This window comes from Fimicolochytrium jonesii (genome assembly GCF_025526975.1).
Source record: "Fimicolochytrium jonesii strain JEL569 chromosome Unknown EV422scaffold_39, whole genome shotgun sequence".
NCBI lineage: Eukaryota > Fungi > Chytridiomycota > Chytridiomycetes > Spizellomycetales > Powellomycetaceae > Fimicolochytrium > Fimicolochytrium jonesii.
Genome location: NW_026515706.1, coordinates 141,312 through 162,133, shown reverse-complemented (window position 1 = coordinate 162,133; position 20,822 = coordinate 141,312). Strand labels below are relative to the sequence as shown.

At 55.5% G+C, this 20,822-nt stretch overlaps 6 protein-coding genes across 6 annotated transcripts; 3 read left to right on the top strand and 3 right to left on the bottom strand.

The window, feature by feature from the left end:
• Positions 1 to 1,223: 1,223 nt before the first annotated feature.
• On the bottom strand, positions 1,224 to 2,842 carry EV422DRAFT_299366 (uncharacterized protein). The gene is made up of 7 exons (XM_053066074.1): positions 2,753 to 2,842; positions 2,636 to 2,687; positions 2,434 to 2,486; positions 2,321 to 2,359; positions 1,839 to 2,252; positions 1,521 to 1,740; positions 1,224 to 1,457 (listed from the first exon to the last, which is right to left on the bottom strand). Exons 3-7 carry the CDS (start codon positions 2,483 to 2,485, stop codon positions 1,238 to 1,240), a joined length of 945 nt encoding a protein of 314 aa, XP_052921201.1. The 5' UTR covers position 2,486; positions 2,636 to 2,687; positions 2,753 to 2,842; the 3' UTR covers positions 1,224 to 1,237.
• A 2,076-nt stretch (positions 2,843 to 4,918) lies between these two features.
• Positions 4,919 to 6,609, bottom strand: EV422DRAFT_546615 (glycoside hydrolase superfamily). The gene is made up of 3 exons (XM_053071553.1): positions 6,149 to 6,609; positions 5,707 to 6,031; positions 4,919 to 5,598 (listed from the first exon to the last, which is right to left on the bottom strand). Exons 1-3 carry the CDS (start codon positions 6,522 to 6,524, stop codon positions 5,247 to 5,249), a joined length of 1,053 nt encoding a protein of 350 aa, XP_052921200.1. The 5' UTR covers positions 6,525 to 6,609; the 3' UTR covers positions 4,919 to 5,246.
• A 1,826-nt stretch (positions 6,610 to 8,435) lies between these two features.
• EV422DRAFT_299300 (uncharacterized protein) lies at positions 8,436 to 11,933 on the top strand. The gene is made up of 9 exons (XM_053066073.1): positions 8,436 to 8,876; positions 8,991 to 9,142; positions 9,209 to 9,583; positions 9,667 to 9,909; positions 9,989 to 10,162; positions 10,239 to 10,390; positions 10,457 to 11,159; positions 11,238 to 11,361; positions 11,452 to 11,933. Exons 1-9 carry the CDS (start codon positions 8,795 to 8,797, stop codon positions 11,619 to 11,621), a joined length of 2,175 nt encoding a protein of 724 aa, XP_052921199.1. The 5' UTR covers positions 8,436 to 8,794; the 3' UTR covers positions 11,622 to 11,933.
• A 1,096-nt stretch (positions 11,934 to 13,029) lies between these two features.
• On the top strand, positions 13,030 to 15,471 carry EV422DRAFT_546605 (uncharacterized protein). The gene is made up of 3 exons (XM_053071552.1): positions 13,030 to 13,362; positions 13,568 to 15,145; positions 15,233 to 15,471. The coding sequence occupies exons 1-3, from the start codon at positions 13,219 to 13,221 to the stop codon at positions 15,344 to 15,346; spliced, it is 1,836 nt and encodes a 611-aa protein (XP_052921198.1). The 5' UTR covers positions 13,030 to 13,218; the 3' UTR covers positions 15,347 to 15,471.
• A 518-nt stretch (positions 15,472 to 15,989) lies between these two features.
• On the bottom strand, positions 15,990 to 17,281 carry EV422DRAFT_546599 (uncharacterized protein). Its single transcript, XM_053071551.1, has 2 exons — positions 16,300 to 17,281; positions 15,990 to 16,195 (listed from the first exon to the last, which is right to left on the bottom strand). Exon 1 carries the CDS (start codon positions 17,186 to 17,188, stop codon positions 16,304 to 16,306), a length of 885 nt encoding a protein of 294 aa, XP_052921197.1. The 5' UTR covers positions 17,189 to 17,281; the 3' UTR covers positions 15,990 to 16,195; positions 16,300 to 16,303.
• A 319-nt stretch (positions 17,282 to 17,600) lies between these two features.
• Positions 17,601 to 20,666, top strand: EV422DRAFT_591840 (3-isopropylmalate dehydratase). The gene is made up of 3 exons (XM_053073541.1): positions 17,601 to 17,933; positions 18,071 to 18,427; positions 18,541 to 20,666. Exons 1-3 carry the CDS (start codon positions 17,922 to 17,924, stop codon positions 20,506 to 20,508), a joined length of 2,337 nt encoding a protein of 778 aa, XP_052921196.1. The 5' UTR covers positions 17,601 to 17,921; the 3' UTR covers positions 20,509 to 20,666.
• Positions 20,667 to 20,822: the final 156 nt, after the last annotated feature.

Here is a 20,822-nt window from a genome sequence, read left to right as displayed (position 1 = left end):
GTGGGGCCCCGAATGAGGTTGCCATTACTGCAGGCGGGCTTCCGGGATCGCGGCGTCTTCAGCCATGCAAGATATAAGGGCCTAGAAGCGGTTGAATTCAGTCGGCACAGACCTGGATTCTGTCCGGGGCCCATTTCGTGGACCTTCATGCGGTTCTGCTGTACACGGCAAATGCCCGGCTAAGGATAGGACGCTGATGATGTGTGAGGTAAGAATTGCTCTCACCCTCCCCAACTGATGTGCAGATCTCTGACCCGCACTTTCTCATAGATTGTGACGTTTGATATGTGTGGACTAATCAGCTGCTGATCACTGTTAACTGCAAAGTCAGGATTGAGAATGAGTCAACGTCTTCTGGACGCAACCCAAATCCGAAACGGTGGAGGACAATTATCTACTGAAAGAACGACGTAAGCCATATCGGAGGCAAATCGTTGGCCGCAGATTGCTCACCATTTGCCATTGGCGCCGAGAAGAACAACATCTTCGGCTCCGAGCTCTTGACACTATCCTTATTAAAGGTGTTATGAGCGTGCAGGATACGCCGATAAGGATGTCTGTACGGTTGTCCGAAACTCTTTCGGCCGGTTTCACGGTTGGGTGCGCCCGCCATATGCTGCATCAACGGCTTCCTTCACGAAGTTCGCAAAAACAATCATCCGATCTGCTCCCAATACGTGAGTGTCCGTCTCCGCCCTACCCCGGCTGAACCTGTTTGAAGTTTTGAACACGATCGAACGTTGTCGCGGTCGTATTTGTAAGCGAGGGGCGAGGGAGTCGTCGCGCACCACTCCACCTTACCGCTAGCGAATGCTCTATAACACGCGATTCTGATGTGGTCTTCCGCTTTGCCAGATGCAACAAAGCTCGCGGAGCACGACGAATGGATAGCTGGCTGCAACACTATGAGTGTTTCGGCCAGTCCAAGCGTTACTGAACGCTCATATAGCAGAAGGAACTGCGACCACCAAATGCGACCACGATGAGTGAGAAGCTCCCTCTTGCGCAAGTGGATCGTGCCCGTCATGATGTTCGTCAACCTTGTGAAGAAAGCTCATCCAAAATGCATGTGTCATCTACGAAACTAGCCTTCATTCTAGATCTACGAAGAGGTCAATTGGGTTTTCTTAAGGGCAACATTTGGAGTGCATTTATTCTGTCATCTCCAGCCTTAAATGTTCAGCCAGGTATACCCCTCGGCCTAGACTGACTTCGATTCTGCGACAAGATTCAAAGTTCATACTCCATCTATCTGTTGGGTAGATTTTCCGGCTCGCTGCTGTTGAGTGCTCGCGGCAGTTCGAGAGGTCTTCAAGATGTTGACGTTGGAAGCAGCCATGTTGCTGCTGATGCCACGCGTCCCATTCATGACGGTATTCCTTTGAGCTGAATTCGAGCCGGTAGATGAACTGTCCGAGCTTGTGTCGGGTCCGACTGACCAAGTAGAGGCAAGGATCCTTTATGTGGAAACCGCGCGTCAGTGGTTTTTGCATGGTCTGCGATCTTCTTCATCAGCTCACGTGAAGTAGTCCTCAAGCATAAATTCGATGCTCCAATAGGTCCCAAAGTAACCCGCTAGGGAGAGCGCGATGGTGATGGTGAACGCGAGGATGACGAGGAAGATCTTGCCGGCCATACTCAGTAAGACTTGTTGGAGTCTTTTGGCAGATAGGCCACTTCTCTTCGCCTTTTGCAAGTGCTCCAGCACCGGGACAACAAAGCAGAACAGGAGAAGGATGTCTATAAGAGGGTCAGAGAGGATAATAATTAGCGAATAATCAGAATGCACATGCGCTCGCCAGGCGCCCCAGAAAACCATATGCATCAAGAAACGTTACATAGAACAAGCAAAATACTCTTGGCGACGTTATTCCATGTCTTGTCGAAGATTGCAACGCATATTCCGTCGGCGCCAACGAACATTTCCTTTCGCACAGCACTGACGGCGTTTGTCACGATGGACACGGTCAAAAGTGCTGACAACACGATCTGTGCAGCTAGCCTGCGTTGATGGGAAAGAGCGGTAGTCCCTCGGTAAATCAAGATCCCGGTAGATATAATCTGAAAAATGTAGTAGCAGGAACTGCCGAGTTCGGTCAAGAATGAGCAGACGGGATATGATACTTGGGCCGAGTTCCCAATGGCGAGAAGGAGCTTATCGGCCCACTGAAGCACGGCCGCAATGGTCCCCAAGATGTAGACCCGATCTGGGCGGCGAAGTGTAGCGCTGAGATTGGTCCAAACGTTGAGGGCTTCATATTCCCTTGGTAAGTCACAATAACATTGACATCTAATCAAAGCTTCTTGAATGCACTCTCACCTCCCATAGCAAGGAACACCCCAAACATGTAATCGACCACTGCAAAGAAAAACAGCTTTATCGTCAACAATCGTCACTTCACTTTTGCTTGAGAGAAGTCTGTAGACACGAACCTTCTTGTACATAGAAGCCTTTACGCACCTCAAACGGCGATATATCCGCCATGCTGTCGGTTGCGACTAAAACGGGCGATATCAATGCTGTGATGCATAGTCTTCGACGGCTCGGGCACAGTTACCGCCGATTGCCAGCAGATGTAAGTATCCGATGTAATATGATTTTCTTCACCGACGACCTTGGAAGGCAAGTCCGCACATTTATACATTTGCCCTCCCTCAATCCAGCGCAGCGTATCGTGCACCCCGGGCTAAACAACGATTTTCGTAAGCATACAGTGTTTTTCTGGAAGGCAGTCGCTTAACCCGAACAGGCCTTCTTGAACGGTACGGCATCTGCTCCGACGAGTTTTGACGCCAGGGAACCCCATGTTTGACGCCGTACACGGTTCCGAAAGTCCGCCGGTCTCCCCCTAATTGAACTTTTAAGCTTTTGCCCTTGTCGCTGGAACCTGAAGGCTATTCACAGGAAGAATGGGCTGGGAAGCAACGCGTGGTCAAACTCCACTCCGCCGCCGAATCCAGGCCCTCAGCCCGCGAGAGACAAGGCGGAAATTGGTTGTGTCCCTGATTTCGACAGCGCGTCTCGTTCGCTGTCATTGCCAGAACCCCAAAGCGCACAAGGCGAACAGCGCGTCGAGACCGGGTGGTGGTCCTGACCAACCTTTACGGCTCGCAAGCCAATTGTGATGTCCGTACAGGCCTGGCTGCTTCAAGGAACAATACGCACGCGTTTGCAGTCTATGAATGTCGCGTATGGTGCCTGTTCGTACTGTACAGTGTGCCTGTGGGGAACGTAGAAATCCTGGTTGATAGCTGACGCCATTGGAATTAGAACGTACCTCCCGTGTGAGTTGACCCGACGACTTTGATAATAAAGGGACAGAAAGGTATTGTCAGAATAATTCCTTCCGATTGCACGACACTTGTGTGGGCATGAGAAATCTGGCGCAGAGACGGTGTGGGAGAACAGTAGGCCTCGAACTGAAGAATGGCGGAACGCCAAAGGGCTGTCCACTTTTCCTCCCCTGGAAGCCAAGCTGGGGAGGAATTTAGTTCTGGAGTATATCTGAATGGGTGAGTTTGAACGATGGAGTTGCATATGGAATTCGGGCGTATCGCAGGGCAGAGTGTGATAGTGGTAAGGGGACGAATGCGAACAAGTGGCGGAGTAACACCCCCCCCCCCTCCCCCCCGTTCCTCCCACCCGCGGAGGAATCAGGTCTAAAGTAGGTGTCGGATGTCAGACCTGATGCATTAGGCGAGATATCAAAGCACGCGGAAGGATGTCAGAGGAGCGGTCGAAACAGGTGCAAGGGGATGGCTACGGATTGTGATGCTTCTCGAGACTTGAACTTCAGGTGGACCTCGAGTCCCAAGGCGGAGACTTGAGTTGAGACGGCGAAGAGAGGCGAGATATTAACTCCGGGGCAACTCCGGGGCGGCGATGTACCTGGCAACTTTGAATAACAGGCTGCCCACCTGTCGTCCCCTCAACGGGCCTGTCTTGATAAGTGTCAGAGAGGACCAGAGGATGGGGAGGCGCCGAATTTTCGGAAGCGGAATACGCGTATGCAGGCAAGACCGGACCACCCGGGTGCATGAGGCAAGTCTTGAGCGAGTCTTTATATAGTAGCGAACAACGTTGCGGTGGCATACTGCCGGGTGGACTGTTGTAAATGTTGTGGAAGTGGGGAGGCAGGCACAGCACCGCAAGGAGGGATACGTGGGATCGAATCGGCGGACGGGGTAGTGCAACCACGAGATGGATGCAGGGCAACAAGAACGATATGAGCGGAATAGGCATGAGAACGAATGCGATTGTAGGCAGCGGTAAACAGAGATGACGAGCGAGAAGAAAAGCAATCGAAGTGGAGTCCAATCACGCCAAATGAAAGAGCAACGCTTGAGGATCGAAATTATCTGTGCGACGGGATGTGCACGAATGTCAACTCTGGTCCACGTGGACGATGGGACCTCACCCACATCCCGACACCATAAGCCCGCAGTTTGCAATTCTCCCCATGCATCCGTATATCCTCGCTCATTGCGGGAGCGGAGTTCGAAGTTGCTTACTCATACGCGTGTGATGCGTGCTTACGTTATGCATGTCGAAGTTGTTACGCTTCAACAAGTCCAAAAACCACATCATGCTCATGGATTTAATTCCGAAGGAAGGAGCGGGTATCGGCAGTCAGGACTCACTAGGGCAGGGGCAACTCCGCCTTTCAATCCAGGCGTGGGCTGGGTGCGTTCATCATCGTTTGCGTTGACAAGAAAAAGAGCCGATCCGGTTTCTATAGCGCGCGCCAGATCCACGCGTTGTTTGTGCTTCATCGTCGACGACGGGCGGTCTTCCCTCTGAGCGTCAAGCGCTGGGGCATTATGAACCTAATTTGAGCTGGCGTACAAAAAGCTTTTACCTCCCGCATAGACCGAGCATTCCGGCAGCGACCCACGATGAAGCTTTCAGAGCCGCCTGTGTCCTTGACAGATTATGGCGAGAATGCAGGTCTCCACCCAATAGCTAGTAGTATATGTACACATATGAAGAAATAGCCATACTATACATCAGGGAAACGCATTACGCTACGGACAATTACGCAGCGGGAAGAGATGATACAAGAAGAGCTGAAGAAAAAACGGAAGCGAAGGGGAGGGGGGAAGGATAAAGCTATTCACAGAACCGCCCTTATGAATGTCACTCAAGAAAGAGTATACACGGTCGCCTCCTCGGGGAAAAAAATACGCCACATGGGATATTAACATGAAAACGAACCAAAACATCGTCCACATGACTCCCTTCTCCCTCACGGCAGAACCTCCAAACTCCCATCACACGCCAACCTCACCCGATCCCCCCAAACCAGCTGCGCCCCACTCGTCCCCAAGAACGCGTCGTAAGCCTCCCTCACCCCTACATTCCCCGTCAGACTCCAATCCTTTGCGACCCCATCCTCAACCTTCGCTTCCTCGAAATTCACCAGCAGTTTCAGGCGGGGGAGGGAGGCGAGGGTGGCGGGGTTGAGGGTTTGCGTCCACCAGGCTTGTTTGACGTCGAGTTCCGAGGCACCGGGGGCGCCGGGGCGGTAGCCGGGGCCCGATTCGGCGATGGCGACGGGTTTGAGGAAGGTGTCGCCGAAGCGGGTGTAGAAGTTGCGGCTGTGGGCGGGGTGGAGGCGTTAGTGTCGTGTATCACGTCCAGCGAGGAATCGATGTTGCAACAGACAAACAAACAAATGATACTGGGAAGGGTGAATGAACACTTACAGCGCCTCATTATTCCCCACGGTCGCGCCATGCTTGCTCACCAAATCCTTCCCCAGCAAATAATCCTCAAAATACGTCGGACCCGGCACATTATTCACCGGATTATCCTGGTAGTAGTACAAACTCAACCCAACCCAATCCACGTATTCCGGGCCGGGCCAGTAAGGGAGGTACGGGTCGTCCTTTTCGTCGAGAACGTCGTCGGCGTTGGTGTCGAGGGCTGCAAAATTGTCGGCACCGACGGATGTGACGGGCGAGGTGCCGCCGGGTTTGCCGAGGGGCGTGTAGGGGTAGTGCACGCCGACGTTGGGGGCCCACATCATTGCTGGGAGGTGAGAGAGAATTCAATGTTAAGAAAGGACTCCAGACATGCGGTTGAGTGATGGATGTATCCGAGTATCCCACACTTCAGTCCGCCTCCCCTCTTTTCTCCAACACATACCGGTCGTCTTAGTCCCCTTATGCACCGCCTCAGCCATCCTCCTAAACATCGGCACAAACTGCAGGGGCCTCAGTCCATAACTCGTCCAATCGCCATTCATTTCATGCCCATATCGTAAAATCACAGGCACGCCGCCATCGTTCAGCTCTTTCAATTTCCCCACGATGGTGTTGATGAGGTCGTCGGTGATGAGGGTTACGTCGCCGGTGGGTTCGAGGGTGAGACCGAGGATGCCCCCGGCGCGTTTGACTTCTTCGGCTTGCCAGGTTAGGACGGAGAGGGGTGGGTCGAGGGGCGCGGCGGGATCGTTGAGGAGGCGGTAAAAGGCGTTGCTGGGGAAGGGGGAAGGGGGAAGGGTGTGAGTCGTTTGCGCCATTATAAGATCGCCCTCCGTCTCCTCCCCCCCTCCCCCCGCCCTCCAACAAAAGGAAAACTCACTAAACAGCCGGCGTCTTCCCTCCCAACCTCCCCTTCAGATCCGCCGGCTGTCCGGTCCCCGTCCAACTTAACGAATACCCCATCATCAACCCCGCAGGCGGTTCCAATAACCCAAGCGCGCCCTTTACACACGTCCCCGGATCCACGGGCGGGGTCCCCGGGGGTGCGCCTTGGGGTACAGCGCCGATGGGGGTGTTGATCTCTGCGCCGGGGGTGGGCAGGTCGGGGTGCAGGTGCTTGTAGTAGGTGAGGTAGGAAAGCCCGAGGAGGAGGGAAGAGGTGAAGCTGAAGGCGAGGAGGGCCTTGATGTGGAAGAGGATGGAGCAGCAGACGCGTCGAGCTTTGTAGCCCATCTTGGGAGAGATGGAGGGGGTGTGATGGGGTGATGGGGATTCGCTGTGTTCGGACGGTATGAGGTTGTGCGTGAAAGCAACTGAGCCTCCGACTGGCTGAGAAAGCGATATCCAGTTTCGGAACAAGGTGATAGAACCCGAAGATGGCTTTGACACCCCCTTCTACAATCGCGATCTCGACCCCGAAATGCTGCGCTCGAAAACTCGATGCTGGATATCCACTGACTTATGCGAACTGCACTCGTTGCTGGTTGCTACTTCCTATCCCGCTGGCGTTCCGGTCGGATGTCTAGGGATGAAATGTCTCACCAATCGCGTGAGGTTCGAATTGCCCCGTTTTTTTCCCACGGGATGAAAACGCTTCTGCGGCCTTGGCACTTGTGAAGAGTCTCGCTCGCTAATGGATCCCCTATCGACGTCGTCGGAACTGGGCCGATATCTTTCCTACGGGAACAAGCAAACCCGAAGAAGGCGAGATGTATTGCTCTAGGGACGGGCGATATCTTCCTCGATATCTGCGATGGTTCACTCTTACAGAGCCAAGCAAGCATGCATCGCCGCCAGCCAGCCGTCTATACCCCTTTCCGAATTGCATGCACATCCTTTTCCTCACCCCTTTGTTCCCCCTTGACCTCATCGTTGACCAACCTGAAGACGCAGGTCGCAAGAGGCCACAGAGGTGATGTCTTTTTTTGGGGGCAGCGGTCAGGAGGGGGGGAACAACGCGTGCAACGGGACGGGAAGCCACAATCTACAAATGAGGCCGGTGGGCGCGCACACGATTGACAACCGTCGAGAAGACACCCAGACCCAAGGAACAAGCACTCATTCAGGTGACGACGTGACGTTGGTTTTGGCACAGGCATGGGAGAGAACTTCTTTGACTGCGTCTATTGTCGATGAGGTGCGGGAGGCGACTGCGACGATGTGGTCGATGTCCTCATGGTGCGTGCTGCGAATACCGAGACTGTCCTGTAGCAGCAGGACGGCAGGAGATGCAGCTGCTCTGTGTGGTCTATATATACATTTACGCCGGGGGGGCTGTTCGTTCTGACGGACCAACGACAACGTCCTCGCTTCTGAGAACCTTTGCACTCCAGCATTGGGGTTCGAACCACGTCGCACGCGTCCAGACATTCGGACTCGCTCTCTCCCTCGCGCCTTGTTTCCTTGCTCTCAGTCGCCGGATATCGTCCTCGTAAACTGTGAAAGCCGGTTCTGTCATGTGTGTTTCAGTGGCTCTGAATATTAGGCTACCAGCTCAGGGCGGGAGTGCAAAAGTGTCCCTTTGGCGTTCAATATGGATGCGGCGAGGCGACAGGCCGGAGATGAACTGCGGGCATATGAAGCGAAGCCAATCTAGCTGCCCGTCTGCGTTGGTCTCTGCAATAAGCCGGTTTCTATAATATACATGCCTGGGTGATGTCTCGTTGTCGAAGGCAGGGAAATATTGATGGATGAGATCTTTCGCCGAGAGTGCTGGGGAGACGTCACACTTTTAGGCGGTGTGGAATGGCCCCCTGCTAACGACGTATATCTCGCCAGCGGAATCCTGGGGAGCTGGGGATAGGGCCATTGGGAGGGGAGCTGCTTGTGCGCTTGTCACCGAGTCCCAGGGAGTGCGAAGGCTCTCGAGAGGCAAAACGGCGGCGCGTCAAAAAGAACACTCGCTGGTCTCGTAGGGAGAGGAGAAGGAGGACATCGTTCAAACTGAGAAACGGTCGCCGCAACGAGCAATAACAGCCCGCCTCGCGACCGCCTCATCGTTTCCCTCCCTGACAACGAGCCGTGCGCGACGGTCAGAGAGAGAAGCGCCGTCCATCTCCACAAAAACGCAGAGTGTCCGTGTGTAGCGATGGCCAAGTCAGCCACCTCCTCACGCGGCGACGCACTCAGCGCCATGAGCTCCATGGCAGGCGACAGGACCGACACAATAGGTAAGGCTTCCATCTCCCGCCCCAAATACCGTGCTTCCTTTCGGCGCTCCTCATTGTCCTTCGCAACGACTATATCAACACAAACTCGTGTTTTTGGGGATGATCTTGGAACAGGCGCAGAAGACACCGAGAACTTTGTGCAGTACCTCCTCGAAGGCTCGGGCGCAGAGCACAAAGTCGATTTCACAGCCCTGCGCGACGATCTAGACTCGTTCCGGAGGGACGCTAGGGAAAAGAACACCTCAAAGCTATCGCGGAGCCGGCCAGTAAGTCGTTGTATACTATCGTTGTTTCAACGCGATGAAATGGAATCCCGCCTGATCTGTTAGTAGGACATTTTCCAGTACGAGAGCGGCGCAACCGACGACTCAACGAGATTCCTAAGCCACCCGTTCCTGGATGCCAGTAGGACGACCGTCACGACCACGACGACCACCACGCAGCGCAGTCACGCGGAATTGACGACTGAGGACAGGGTGAATGAGTTTCGGAGGAGTATTAGCCAGAGATCGAACAGCGACGGGGGTGGTGGCGGGGAAAGTCAGCAGGGAAGGATTAGGGACGAGAGGGAGACGGGGCGTGAGCTGGTGTCGAGATCTAGGTCGGGGGGGACTAGTCATGGCAGCGAGAAGCCATCATCGGGTCGGGAGCAGAATCGAGATACTGCTGCGCGGTCTAGCGGGTTCGGGGAAAGTCAGAATCTGAAGGTATGCGCTTAAGCCCGGCATCTCATCCATGTTTCCTTCCAAGGGAACCTTCCATTCTCACCCCCTCATCACGAAAAAATCAGCGGGCGCAGGATACAGCAGTAGCACCCGCACCATCAGCAACCACCCACACACCCCACTCCCAATTCGACAACAACCGCCTCGCCGACGAAATCCGCCGTAAAGACGAAACAATCCAAACCCTCATCAACCAACTCGCCGAGACCCAGCAAGAGACTCAGCACTGTAAACTGCAACTGGAGGAGGCCCGGGAAGCGCGGGCGAGGGAGGTTGCGAGGGATGTTGCTGTCATTCAGGAGCTGCAGGTGCGACTTCGAATATCCGCAGGTTTACGACATCTTTTTCTGGGTGTTTGATGAACTGATTAGGTTGGGATTTTCGCAGACGTCGTTAAAGAACTCGATGAGCCAGACCTCATCCCTCACCGCCGCGCTCGCCGCCACCAAATCGGAGCTCACGACCTGGAAATCTCGCTGCGAGGAGTATAAACAGAAAGCGAAAGAGAACGCGACAGAGGTGGAGCGGTTGCGGATGGAGTTGGGGGAGGTCGATGAGAAGGTAAATAAAAACAAATTAACAGGCAAAATACCCCAGTTCAGGAGGAACAGGAATTTACGATTTGCTTTTGGGATAGGCTGCGAAGAAGCAAGAACGGCTTGAACGCACCTTTACGGAGATCACGGGGCAGTACAAGCGCAACCCGGCCAAGAGCGGCTTGGATCGGTTGACGGTGGAGGTTATACAGGTGTATGAGGAGAAACTGGAGCGGATGAGGTCTGAAGCGCGGTATGATTTGCTTCATATCTTTCGGGTCATAATCCCGGGCAGATGTTTGATGGGTTTGGTTTACAGTTCGAGCAGACCAAGGAAACCGGAGCCCTTACGTGCATCCCAGAATGCAGAGAATGTAGCCACGGCGTCCGAGAACAGGGACCCGCGTTCCTCCATACATCGTACCCAATCTCAACCCACCATCCCCAAATCCAACGTCATCACCCTAGACGACGAGCTCGCCCCCCAAGACCCCCTCACAAAATCCCTCACCCGCCAACTCCAAACCCTCCAAGCCCGCCTCTCCGCGGCCCTCGCCGCCCTCGCCGCCCGCGACACCCAGATCGATCTGCTTAAACTCCAACTCGAGACGGTCAAATCACAGCCATGGCCGTCCCACTCGGCAGCCCTCTCTTCTCCTCTAACAACCCGCGACCTCATCCGCATCGACAAACAAGCCCACCACCGGAAACTGCACAATCTGGACACCCTCACCCGTGACGAAACCCTCTCCCTCCTCCACGACATCTGTACCCGGTTCGAAATCGGCGACGTGAGCGATCTCCCCAACGTGTTGGAGAAAGTCGAAGTTGTGGTGCGGTTGAGTAGCCAGTGGGAGGCGTTTCTGAGGGGGGTTGAACGGGTTGTTGGGGGGTGTCGGGTGCGTGTTGTGAGTGGACGGAGGAGTAGGGGTGAGGGCAGGGAGTTGGGGAGCAGGTTGGAGGGCTTTTTGGAGGTTTTGGAGGAGTGGAGGGGGGTGGTGGAGGAGAGCGCGGGGGTGAAGGTTTGTGTGTTTGTGTGTGTGTTATTTTTGGGACGGAATTGGGAAGAGATGTTGATGAAAGATTTTTTTGGTGAACAGCAGCAGAATGAAACGATGCAACGCGACCTTAACCACTTCCGCGACCTGTTTGAAGTACCACCCAACGACGCCGTCGTCCCGAGGATGAATGATTTGTATGTGTTTTCGGCTGAGGTTGCTCAAGGTGAGGGGAAAATACCATAGCCCGTCACAACTGTTTGTTGTCTTTTTGAGATGGGATACTCACATGTTGAACTTGTGATGGTATGAACAGGACTGGATAGATTACAAGACCTTCTCGGCCTCGAATCCTCAGTGCAGCGCGGACGGGTGCTGAGTCATGCCGTCGAGGCGTTGTCGGGGACGTCCAAGACGGTTGAAGGTAGTCAAAATCATATCCCCTCCACTCAATATGTCCCGCGTACCACCACCCACGTTGACTAAAGTATGCATTTGCAGCCCTCCATCGCAGCCTGAACGGGAAACGCTCCTCACAGGACTCGGGGAGCGATCATGCGGTTCGGACGCGGGGGTTGGCGAGGAGCCATGGCGAGAGGGGGGAGCAGTTCAGGGCGTCTGGACGTAGTTCGCTGGCTTCCCGGGGGAGTAGTCAGAGGAACGCGGGACAGAAAGGCTCGGAGGACGTTGAGGCGGGACGGAGATGGGAAGACCAACACGGGGGTCGAGACCAACATCAACAACAACAACAACAACAACAACAACAACAGCATGTATCGTTGAACATCCGGAAAGCCAACTCGGGATCAGCAGAGGGCCGCCGATCCCCCTCGGTCTCTTCTCACCACGCCGACGACCTCGCCGGAATCACCCACTACCCTCCTCACCCCAACCAGCCCCTCCCCCGCCACCTCCAGCCCTCCTCCCCCTCCTCCTCGAGCCTCATCACAACCTCGCGACACGCAGATGAAAGCAGTTTCGACCCGTTTACCGCGGAAGTGTACCCCCCACCTCGGACGACCCAGACCCCTCCGAGCAATAACCAGACATTGTCACCGGCGACACGACGAGCGCGCGATGCCGCCGAACGGGGATACACGGGGCTGGATATGTTGCTGGGCACTGTGAGCGCGATTCAGGAGCGCAGTGGGGATATGGGGGATGAAGGGGATGATGTTCCCCAACATCAGCGTTATCAACACCGTGACGAGGGACCTCAACACGCGCAGAGGCCCATAGGAGGATCCCAACCCCAGGACGACTCACAAGCAGACAAGATCTTTGGCTTGGCCAACGAGCGGCCTCTGTCGAGGGATGGAGGTGGGGAGGGGGAGGAGTTGAGTTTGGGGGATATGGAGTTGGGTGGGGATTCGACGACATCTCATGCATACCACTCGGATCGGTCGGGTGGGGAGTTGGATTTGGATATGGGGTTGGGGTTGGATGATACACATGTCGGGGGTGGGTTGTTGGATGGGAGGGAGTATGACCACGAGGATGATGATACGGGGTTTGAACATGATTTGGGGGGGTTTGGAGGTAAGGAGGGTGGGCAGGGACAGGGGCGGCAAGTGGAGGGGACGAGTGGAGGGGAGGAGAGTGCGTTTGGGGAGGTTTTGAGGGGGTCGGGGAATTGGTAGAGGGATGAGAGATACGATGGATGGAGTGGGGAGGTTTATAAACCACCCTTGTTCACTGCTGGTCTGATGGCGTTATGTAAGGATACTGTACTGTACATACATTTTCTCCCTGTATCTCATAGATACAGTACGTGGTTGGGGAAACATTGCATGGATTGAATAAGAAGCGGAGCCATGTACTGTATAAAACGTCGGGGGCCAACATATGTATGATTGCGCCAACTGCAGAACACGCGCGCGGTCTCTTTCTTTTCCTCCCATTCAAATCCGCCTTTTTTCGCTCGTCGCCATTTGCATTGCATTGCACTGCATTTACAGCAAACTGAGCAAACCCACAAGCTCCAGCAAAAGGGAAGAACCGTCCCAACGCTCCCATCCCAAACACCAGCACAACACCCCACCTCTCACATATTCCCTCGCCCCCCACATTCGAAGTTCCGAAAATGGGCAAAAAGAAGTTCATAGACAAGTCGAAATCAGTCCATTACCAGGTCGTCCACCGCTCGCAGCGCGACCCGGCGCTCGCGGACGAGGAGAGCAGTCGGTATGTGCTCAAGCCCGTGCCGCCGAGTTATAATTTGTTGAAGGTAAGGAAGGAAACGAGTAGGCACGGGGCGGTGTTGTGGTGGAGGAGAGGGGTGGGGGGGAATGTCGAATGCGAGGGTATAGGTTTGGTTTTCCAGAGCAAGGGGGAGCGGGCAAGGAAAACTGTGTCTCATTACTATACCGCCTTTTGCCCCACTGACTCACGCACTCACACACACACACTTGCTATCCCTCCGTATTTCCTAGAAAGGAAAGTACGAAGCGGAGGTTCCTGACGCTGATTACCCCGAGTATGAGGAGCGGGACGGGGAGTATGATGGAAGTGAGGTTGGGTTTTCGGACGAAGAGGAGGAGGGGGAATGGACGGATGATGAGGAGGGTGAGGAGGAGGGGGAGGAGCGGGTAAAAGGGAAACCACAACCGAAAGCGGACACAACAGGAGCAGCAGAAGCCGATCCGTCCCTCTACGGCATCTTCTTCACCGATCAAGAGAAATACGACTACCTCAAGCACCTCAAGCCGATCGGCGAGGACCCCTCCGCGGTGTTCATGGAAGCCAAAAACAGCCAATCCAAAAAAGATAAATCCGGTGGGATCCAGTTCGTCGACGCCGACGCGCAGGAAGCGCATTCCGGGCAACGCAAAACCGTGGCATTTCAACTCCCCTCCGAAGCCCTCGCTTCGGAATACGAGACCCGTGTCGGACTGCTGAACCAGCCCGCGGTCCCCTCCATGCTGGACGTGGGCAGCGACGTGCGCGAGGTGCTGTACGCCCTTGACGACGACGCGTACGTGCAGGAGGACGCTGATGACGATTTCTTTGCTGCGTTGGATATGGATGAGGTTCCTGAGCGGTTTGAGGCTGAGGTTGCGGCGGCGGAGGAGCGGGAAAGAGAACAAGAAGATAGGAAGGACGAGGAGGGCGGGGAGTGGTATAAGGCGTATCGACGGTACAAGAAGGGGGAGACCGAGGATCTCTCCTCTGAATCCAACGACGATGATGACGAGGACGATGAAGAGGAGTACGACTCGTTCAACGCCGACGCCTCCCTCCCGCGGAGCACAAACACAAAAAAATGGGACGCCCAAACCGCCGACACCTCCTTCTCCGCCATGTCCTCCTCCACCATGTTCCGCAACGCCAACCTCACCCACCTCGACACGCACTTTGACGCCGTGCTCGCCGACTACTCCGACACCGAGATCGGCGAGCTCGACCCGGACGACACCCAGGTGCGCGGGGATAACCTCCTCCCCCAATCCCGCCTCGAATCCCTCTTTGACGATTTCCTGGAGTCGACGGAACTGATGGGGAAGCGCAAACAACGACTGGTTACCAAGATCGACCGGATGGGGTTGATCGACACCGTGCGTGATGAACTCAAGGAGAACGCGCGCGATGCGGCGAGGATGTATAAGAATGATGAGGGGTACATGCGGGAACTGAGTGTCGAGGAGGCGCTGGAGGGGTGTGTGGTCCCCGAGGAGAAAGTGAGGGACATGTGGGATTGCGAGACGGTGTTGACGACGTATACGAATGTGTATAATCGGCCGAGGTTGATTGCGGAGACGGGGACGAATGGGAAGGCGCCGAGGCGGATCAGGTTGAAGGGGAAGATGGGGATGCCGGTGGTTGAGGATGCAAAGTCGCAGACCGAGTTGGCCGCGGAGAAGACCACGAAGCTGGGAGAGAAGACGGAGAACGCGGACGGATCCGGAGCGGAATCCGACACGGAACCCCTCAACCGCGGCACCGCGCGCCCACGCACCGAAACACCCGCCGAGCGCAAGATGCGCAAACAGGAAGTGAAAGCTGAGCGACGGGTAGGCCTCTCATATCATTCCCGTCCACTTATCGCCATCCCATCCACATATCTGACATCATATTTACCCCCCCTTTTTTTTTTAAAGAATCGCCGAGAAGAAAAGAAAGCGACCAAAGCTGCCTTCAAGGACGAAACGAAACGGCAGGCCAAGACGTTCAGGAATGTCGTTAGGCAGGAGGCGAGCGTGCATATTGTGTGAAGGAAGGGGAGGGGAAGGGAGGGGGAAAGTCTCCCCCCTTTTCTCCAACGTAGCTCATGTATATCCGTCCATCCCGCATTGTATGTTTATAGCCATTTTTTATCATTATTTTCCTTGTTAAGCCAGTTGTCGCAAGTGCCCTCGGAGAACCAAGCCGTGTTCTTGTCAAGTGCGAGAAGTGCGCGTTCGTCGAAAATCCTCATGCACAGCCAGCCTCTGTGATCACATCCCACCTCCATTCAAACCTACCCCGAAAAACAGAATGGTAAGCAATCACCCCCCCTCCCACGTCCGACCCCTCTCAACCCAGCCCGTCCCCATCTGCGTCACGTTCCTTCACTGATCGAATTCCTCCCCCCCAAAAAAGTCCGACAGCAAATTCACCTTCCGCGTGCACGCGCGCAACCCCCACATCCCGCGGCTCGCCGCCGCCGACCCGGAGTGGCCCGCGGGGCGTGTCGGCGCCGACGGTACGTACTGTGCGCTCTCTCCCCCATCCCGTCTCCGTCACCGCATCCCATCCGATTCTCATCACTGATGATCTGTTGCGTAGATATACCGATCCCGGCGGCGCATGTCCCGCGGACTGATGAGGACGAGGAGGGGGAGGAGATGGGCGAGGTGGGGAGGTGGAGGGATATGGATGTGGAGGGGTTGAGGGGGGATGTTGAGTCTGGGGGGAATCGGGAGGCTGGGAATTGAGCGTTGGTGTGATGGATTGCGTTTTTTGGGGAGGGAGGGATGAACGAGAGCAGGGGACGGAGTGAGAGGGCAGATAGGTTGGGGTGGAGGGAGAGCAAGCTGGGATGTGGATTTTTCAGCCATGTGTAGGGGCTTATCCTGTACATAGTAGGTATTGTGATGTTTTTGTCGGCGGATCCGAAGTCACTCGTTGATCAAAGCATTGTTGCATTCGCCGGTTGCATCACACTGCCTGTGCTTTGTTTGAGCAGCCCGTTACCACTCCCCAGAAACCCGCACCCCCGGAAACATCACCCCAACCTCACCCGCCAACACCCTCAACCCCACCCTCTCGAGCCGTTCATGCCCGACACACACCACACACATCCCGCGCATCTCATCCCTCTGCAATGCCTCCCGGGCAGGCTGGCGGATCTGTCCGGTGATGTAGACGCTGACGCCCAGCGTGGACGTGTGGGCCAGGAGGGGGGGTGTGAGGGCCGCCATGAGTGCTATTTTGGGTTGTTGGGCTGACGATGGTGGGGGACGACCCGGCGGGGTGTTGTGGATGGAGTCGATGCCGCCGAATACAGTTGCGACGGTATCCAGTAATCCACGTGCATCGCCCGTCTCGCCGTCCTGCCCCATCGCCTCCTCCACCTCCCCCGTACAGTCGCTGCGTAAATGTGTGATGAACCCAATACACCGCCCTCCCCTCTCCCGTTGTCTCACGAGTTTTACGCACGCTTGACGCGTACACAGCCCGAGGAGGGACGCCATGCCGACGCTGCCGGCGCCGCCGGCGTACATGTAGTCGAAGGGCTCGTGGGATGTGAGGACGCAGGTGGTGCGTGGGTGGATGTGGTGCGGTTGGAGAGTGAAGGGGCGGTGGAGGAAGAGGGCGTCTGTTTTCGGGAATCGATCATTGGCTGAGGGGGGTTGTGGGGGGTCGGCTGCGGTGGATTGGATTGATTGTGGTGGTTCGAGGGCAAAGTGGATGGAGTTGATGGGGTGGTCTAGATGTGATGATTCTGCGACACCAGGAGGACCGTAGTTTTTGAAGAGGAGTGGTAAGGGCGGTTGGCGTTGAGGGTAGGATGCTTCCACGGGGATTGTGAGACGGGGGGTGAGGAAGGCGAGGAGGGTGCGGAGGGTTGTCATTGTGGGGAAGACGGTTGAGAGTGTGGGAAGTGAGGGATAATACAGTATTATTGAGGTTGGCGGAGTGAATGCGGGAGGAAGCGAAGTGTTCAGGAGATGTCTGTTGAGAGCGAGGGGAGGATTATCCACTTCCCGCCGGCGATGCTATGTGCTGTCGAAAATGGAGAGTCAGTTGACGGGACAATGTTTGACGTGACAGCATTGAGATCACGTGACGAGGGAGAGTGAGAGAGTAAGAGAGAGATTCTCCGCGGATGAAGTGCGTGGCCGCGTAGCCTCAGGCTAACTCATAACTGTTTTTCACATGCGGCTGCGCTCTGATACTGTACGCGTAGTAGTTCTCTGTTGTGGGCGATTGATGATGACGGTGATGAATCATGCGCATTATGGACCTCTCTTGCGCTCTCCCATTCCATTCCACGCTGTGCTGTGGTGCTGAGCGGTGCTTCCCCTGAATAATACTACGTACTGTACGTATAGTATCGCAACATTCCCACCGCCTCCCCAGTAGACGCACACTCCGACGTATATAGCAGCACCACCTACTGCCACCACCCCCCCCACCACCTCCTGCTTCTTCTCTCCCTCGCTCTATCCATAACGGGTTTCTTCATAACTTGGAATTCCATCCTGCAAACGCATTTTCCCACCATACAACCACCAGATCACTTCCGCTCGCATATCCCACTCACATATCTACGTACTTGCTGAGCTAACACGCACTTGCAACACGATGACCATCTCGGTATGTTAGTCAGTCAGAGAGACACAGCGAGAGTTGAGCCTTGCGTATGCTCAATCGCTCTCAAAGGAAGGATTGTGCCCACCATCCTAGACCTCACCTTGCAGTCCCACTCACGCTCAATATTCCCCCTCCCTTAGAACCCCCCACAAACCCTCTACGACAAGATATTCTCCGCCCACATAGTCGACACCACCCCCGACGGGACTTGTCTCATCTACATCGACAGGCACCTCGTTCACGAAGTCACTTCCCCGCAGGCTTTTGAAGGCTTGCGTAATGCAAACCGCAGAGTCAGAAGAAGGGACTTGACTCTTGCGACCGTGGATCATAATATCCCGACGACGGGGAACAGGAAGGATTTCAAGAGTATCGAGACGTTTGTCGAGGAAGTCGATTCCAGGACTCAGTGCCAGACGTTGGAGGAGAATGTGAAGGCGTTTGGGGTTACTTATTTTGGGCTCTCTGATAAGAGACAGGGCATTGTTCATGTGATTGTGAGTATCGGGCGAGCGAGACCGAGTGCCAGCAAAGAACGAGCGGAGCGTTGATAGTCGTTGATGGTTCGCTACGCTCATCAAACTAACATTCGCTGCGCTCATGTTTCTAGGGACCAGAGCAAGGTTTCACTTTACCCGGCACGACTGTCGTGTGCGGCGACTCGCACACCTCCACACACGGCGCTTTCGGTGCTTTAGCGTTCGGGATCGGCACATCCGAAGTCGAACACGTCCTCGCCACGCAAACCATCCTGCAAAAAAAGTCGAAAAACATGCGTATCACAGTCAAAGGCCAGCTCACCACCGGCGTCACATCCAAAGACGTGATCCTGCATATCATCGGTATCATCGGCACCGCGGGTGGAACCGGCCACGTCATTGAATTCTGCGGCTCCGCGATCGAGACCCTGTCCATGGAGGCCCGCATGTCCATCTGCAACATGGCCATCGAGGCTGGAGCGCGCGCGGGGATGATCTCCCCGGACGATATCACCTTCGAGTACCTCCGCAACCGCCCCCTGGCCCCCAAGCAAGGGGAGGAGTGGGACCGCGCGGTCGAATACTGGCGGTCTCTCCGATCGGATCCAGGCGCTAAATATGACGTTGAGGTCTCCATCAATGCAGAGGATATCGTGCCCACAGTGACTTGGGGAACATCTCCTCAAGATGTCGTGGCCATCACCGGAACCGTCCCCGACCCCGCAAAGGAACCCGACGCCGCCAAACGCGCAAGTATGGAACGTTCTTTAGCATACATGGGTCTCTCGCCCAACACGCCCATGGCCGAGGTCAAGATCGACAAAGTCTTCATCGGCTCCTGCACAAACTCCCGCATCGAAGACCTCCGCGCCGCCGCCCGCGTCGCCTACGGCCGCAAAGTCGCCCCCACTGTTCACGCCATGGTCGTCCCCGGCTCCGGCCTCGTCAAGCACCAAGCCGAAGCCGAAGGCCTCGACAAGATCTTCACCGCCGCAGGCTTCGAGTGGCGCGAAGCAGGCTGCTCAATGTGTCTCGGCATGAACCCGGACCAGCTCAAACCCTACGAGCGCTGCGCGTCCACCTCCAACCGCAACTTTGAAGGCCGGCAGGGCCAAAAAGGTCGAACCCACCTCGTCTCCCCCGCTATGGCCGCCGCCGCCGCCATCGTCGGAACCCTCACAGACGTCCGCGCCCTCGTCTCCCACTCCAACCCAAAATCGGACGCCGAAATCAACATCACAGTCCACGACTCGAAAGACTTCCTCCACCACCCCTCGGGCCTCGTCGCCCCAACGTCCGACTCGGACACCTCCGACGTCGAGTTCGATTCACCCCCCTCCACCCAACCCACCCTAACGCCGCGCTCCCCCGACCTCCCCCCTCCCACAACGGGGAGCATGCCCCCCTTCACAACCCTCCGTGGCACCGCCGCCCCCCTCCCAATGTCCAACATCGATACGGACATGATCATCCCCAAACAGTTCCTAAAAACAATCAAAAGAACCGGTCTCGCTTCCGCCCTGTTCTTCGAGTTACGCAACGACGTCTCCACCTCCCCTCCGAGCCCCAAATCAGACTTTGTCCTCAACAAACCGCCCTATGATAAATCCAAGATCCTGGTAACAGGCGAGAATTTCGGATGCGGAAGTTCGAGGGAACACGCCCCCTGGGCCCTCCTGGATTTCGGGATTAAATGCATCATCGCCCCTTCCTTCGCTGACATCTTCTACAACAACACGTTCAAGAATGGGATGTTGCCGCTCGTCCTCCCGCAACACCAAGTCGACACTTTGATGCGTGACGCGGAATCCGGGCGGGAATTGGAGGTGGATTTGGTGAATCAGGTTATCCGCCGCTCCGATGGCAACGGGGAGATACCCTTTGAAGTAGAAGAGTTCCGCAAACACTGCCTCGTCAACGGTCTCGACGATATCGGGTTGACCTTACAGAAGGAGGACGCGATTAGGCAGTTTGAGGAACGGAGGACGGGGAGCTGGCCGTGGTTGGATGGGGTGGCGTATCGGCATAAGGGGGGGGTTGTGAAGGTTGCAAAGGGGGGAAAGATGGGAGGGAAGCAAGGGAAACCGATTGATTGGTAGTGTGTGGGGTATAAGCTTTGTATGGATTCAGGTTCTTTTTTTTCGGGGCTTTGCTTGTATGTATGTATGTATGTATATGTCTTCAACATGGTTTTTATTTCGCAAAACGAGGGTAGGGGGGTTCAACGGCACTCTCGTTCGGAAAAAAAAGACACGGCGAAATAAGTTGAATGTTGGCTAGACTCCACGTCACGTGCGCGGGTCTTTAATCGGTCCCGTCGCCAACGACAACTCCCCAGACTTACCCAGCTTCACTTTGGGAAACCGAAACGACATCATCGTCACCTATCCCATCGCACCTATCCCGCCCTACC

Coding starts and splice junctions, on each gene's coding strand:
- EV422DRAFT_299300 (XM_053066073.1), top strand. CDS start 8,795: ATGGCCAAGTCAGCCACCTCCTCACGCGGCGACGCACTCAGCGCCATG. Junction 10,391..10,456: donor CGGATGAGGTCTGAAGCGCG/GTATGATTTGCT, acceptor TTTGGTTTACAG/TTCGAGCAGACCAAGGAAAC. Junction 11,362..11,451: donor TTCGGCTGAGGTTGCTCAAG/GTGAGGGGAAAA, acceptor TGGTATGAACAG/GACTGGATAGATTACAAGAC.
- EV422DRAFT_591840 (XM_053073541.1), top strand. Junction 18,428..18,540: donor AGGGCATTGTTCATGTGATT/GTGAGTATCGGG, acceptor TCATGTTTCTAG/GGACCAGAGCAAGGTTTCAC.
- EV422DRAFT_546615 (XM_053071553.1), bottom strand. CDS start 6,524: ATGGCGCAAACGACTCACACCCTTCCCCCTTCCCCCTTCCCCAGCAAC. Junction 6,032..6,148: donor TAAGGGGACTAAGACGACCG/GTATGTGTTGGA, acceptor CTCACCTCCCAG/CAATGATGTGGGCCCCCAAC. Junction 5,599..5,706: donor GTGGGGAATAATGAGGCGCT/GTAAGTGTTCAT, acceptor CCCCGCCCACAG/CCGCAACTTCTACACCCGCT.
- EV422DRAFT_546605 (XM_053071552.1), top strand. CDS start 13,219: ATGGGCAAAAAGAAGTTCATAGACAAGTCGAAATCAGTCCATTACCAG. Junction 13,363..13,567: donor CGAGTTATAATTTGTTGAAG/GTAAGGAAGGAA, acceptor CGTATTTCCTAG/AAAGGAAAGTACGAAGCGGA. Junction 15,146..15,232: donor AAGTGAAAGCTGAGCGACGG/GTAGGCCTCTCA, acceptor TTTTTTTTAAAG/AATCGCCGAGAAGAAAAGAA.
- EV422DRAFT_299366 (XM_053066074.1), bottom strand. CDS start 2,485: ATGGCGGATATATCGCCGTTTGAGGTGCGTAAAGGCTTCTATGTACAA. Junction 2,253..2,320: donor GGTGTTCCTTGCTATGGGAG/GTGAGAGTGCAT, acceptor GGGAATATGAAG/CCCTCAACGTTTGGACCAAT. Junction 1,458..1,520: donor ATGCTTGAGGACTACTTCAC/GTGAGCTGATGA, acceptor TTCCACATAAAG/GATCCTTGCCTCTACTTGGT.
- EV422DRAFT_546599 (XM_053071551.1), bottom strand. CDS start 17,188: ATGACAACCCTCCGCACCCTCCTCGCCTTCCTCACCCCCCGTCTCACA.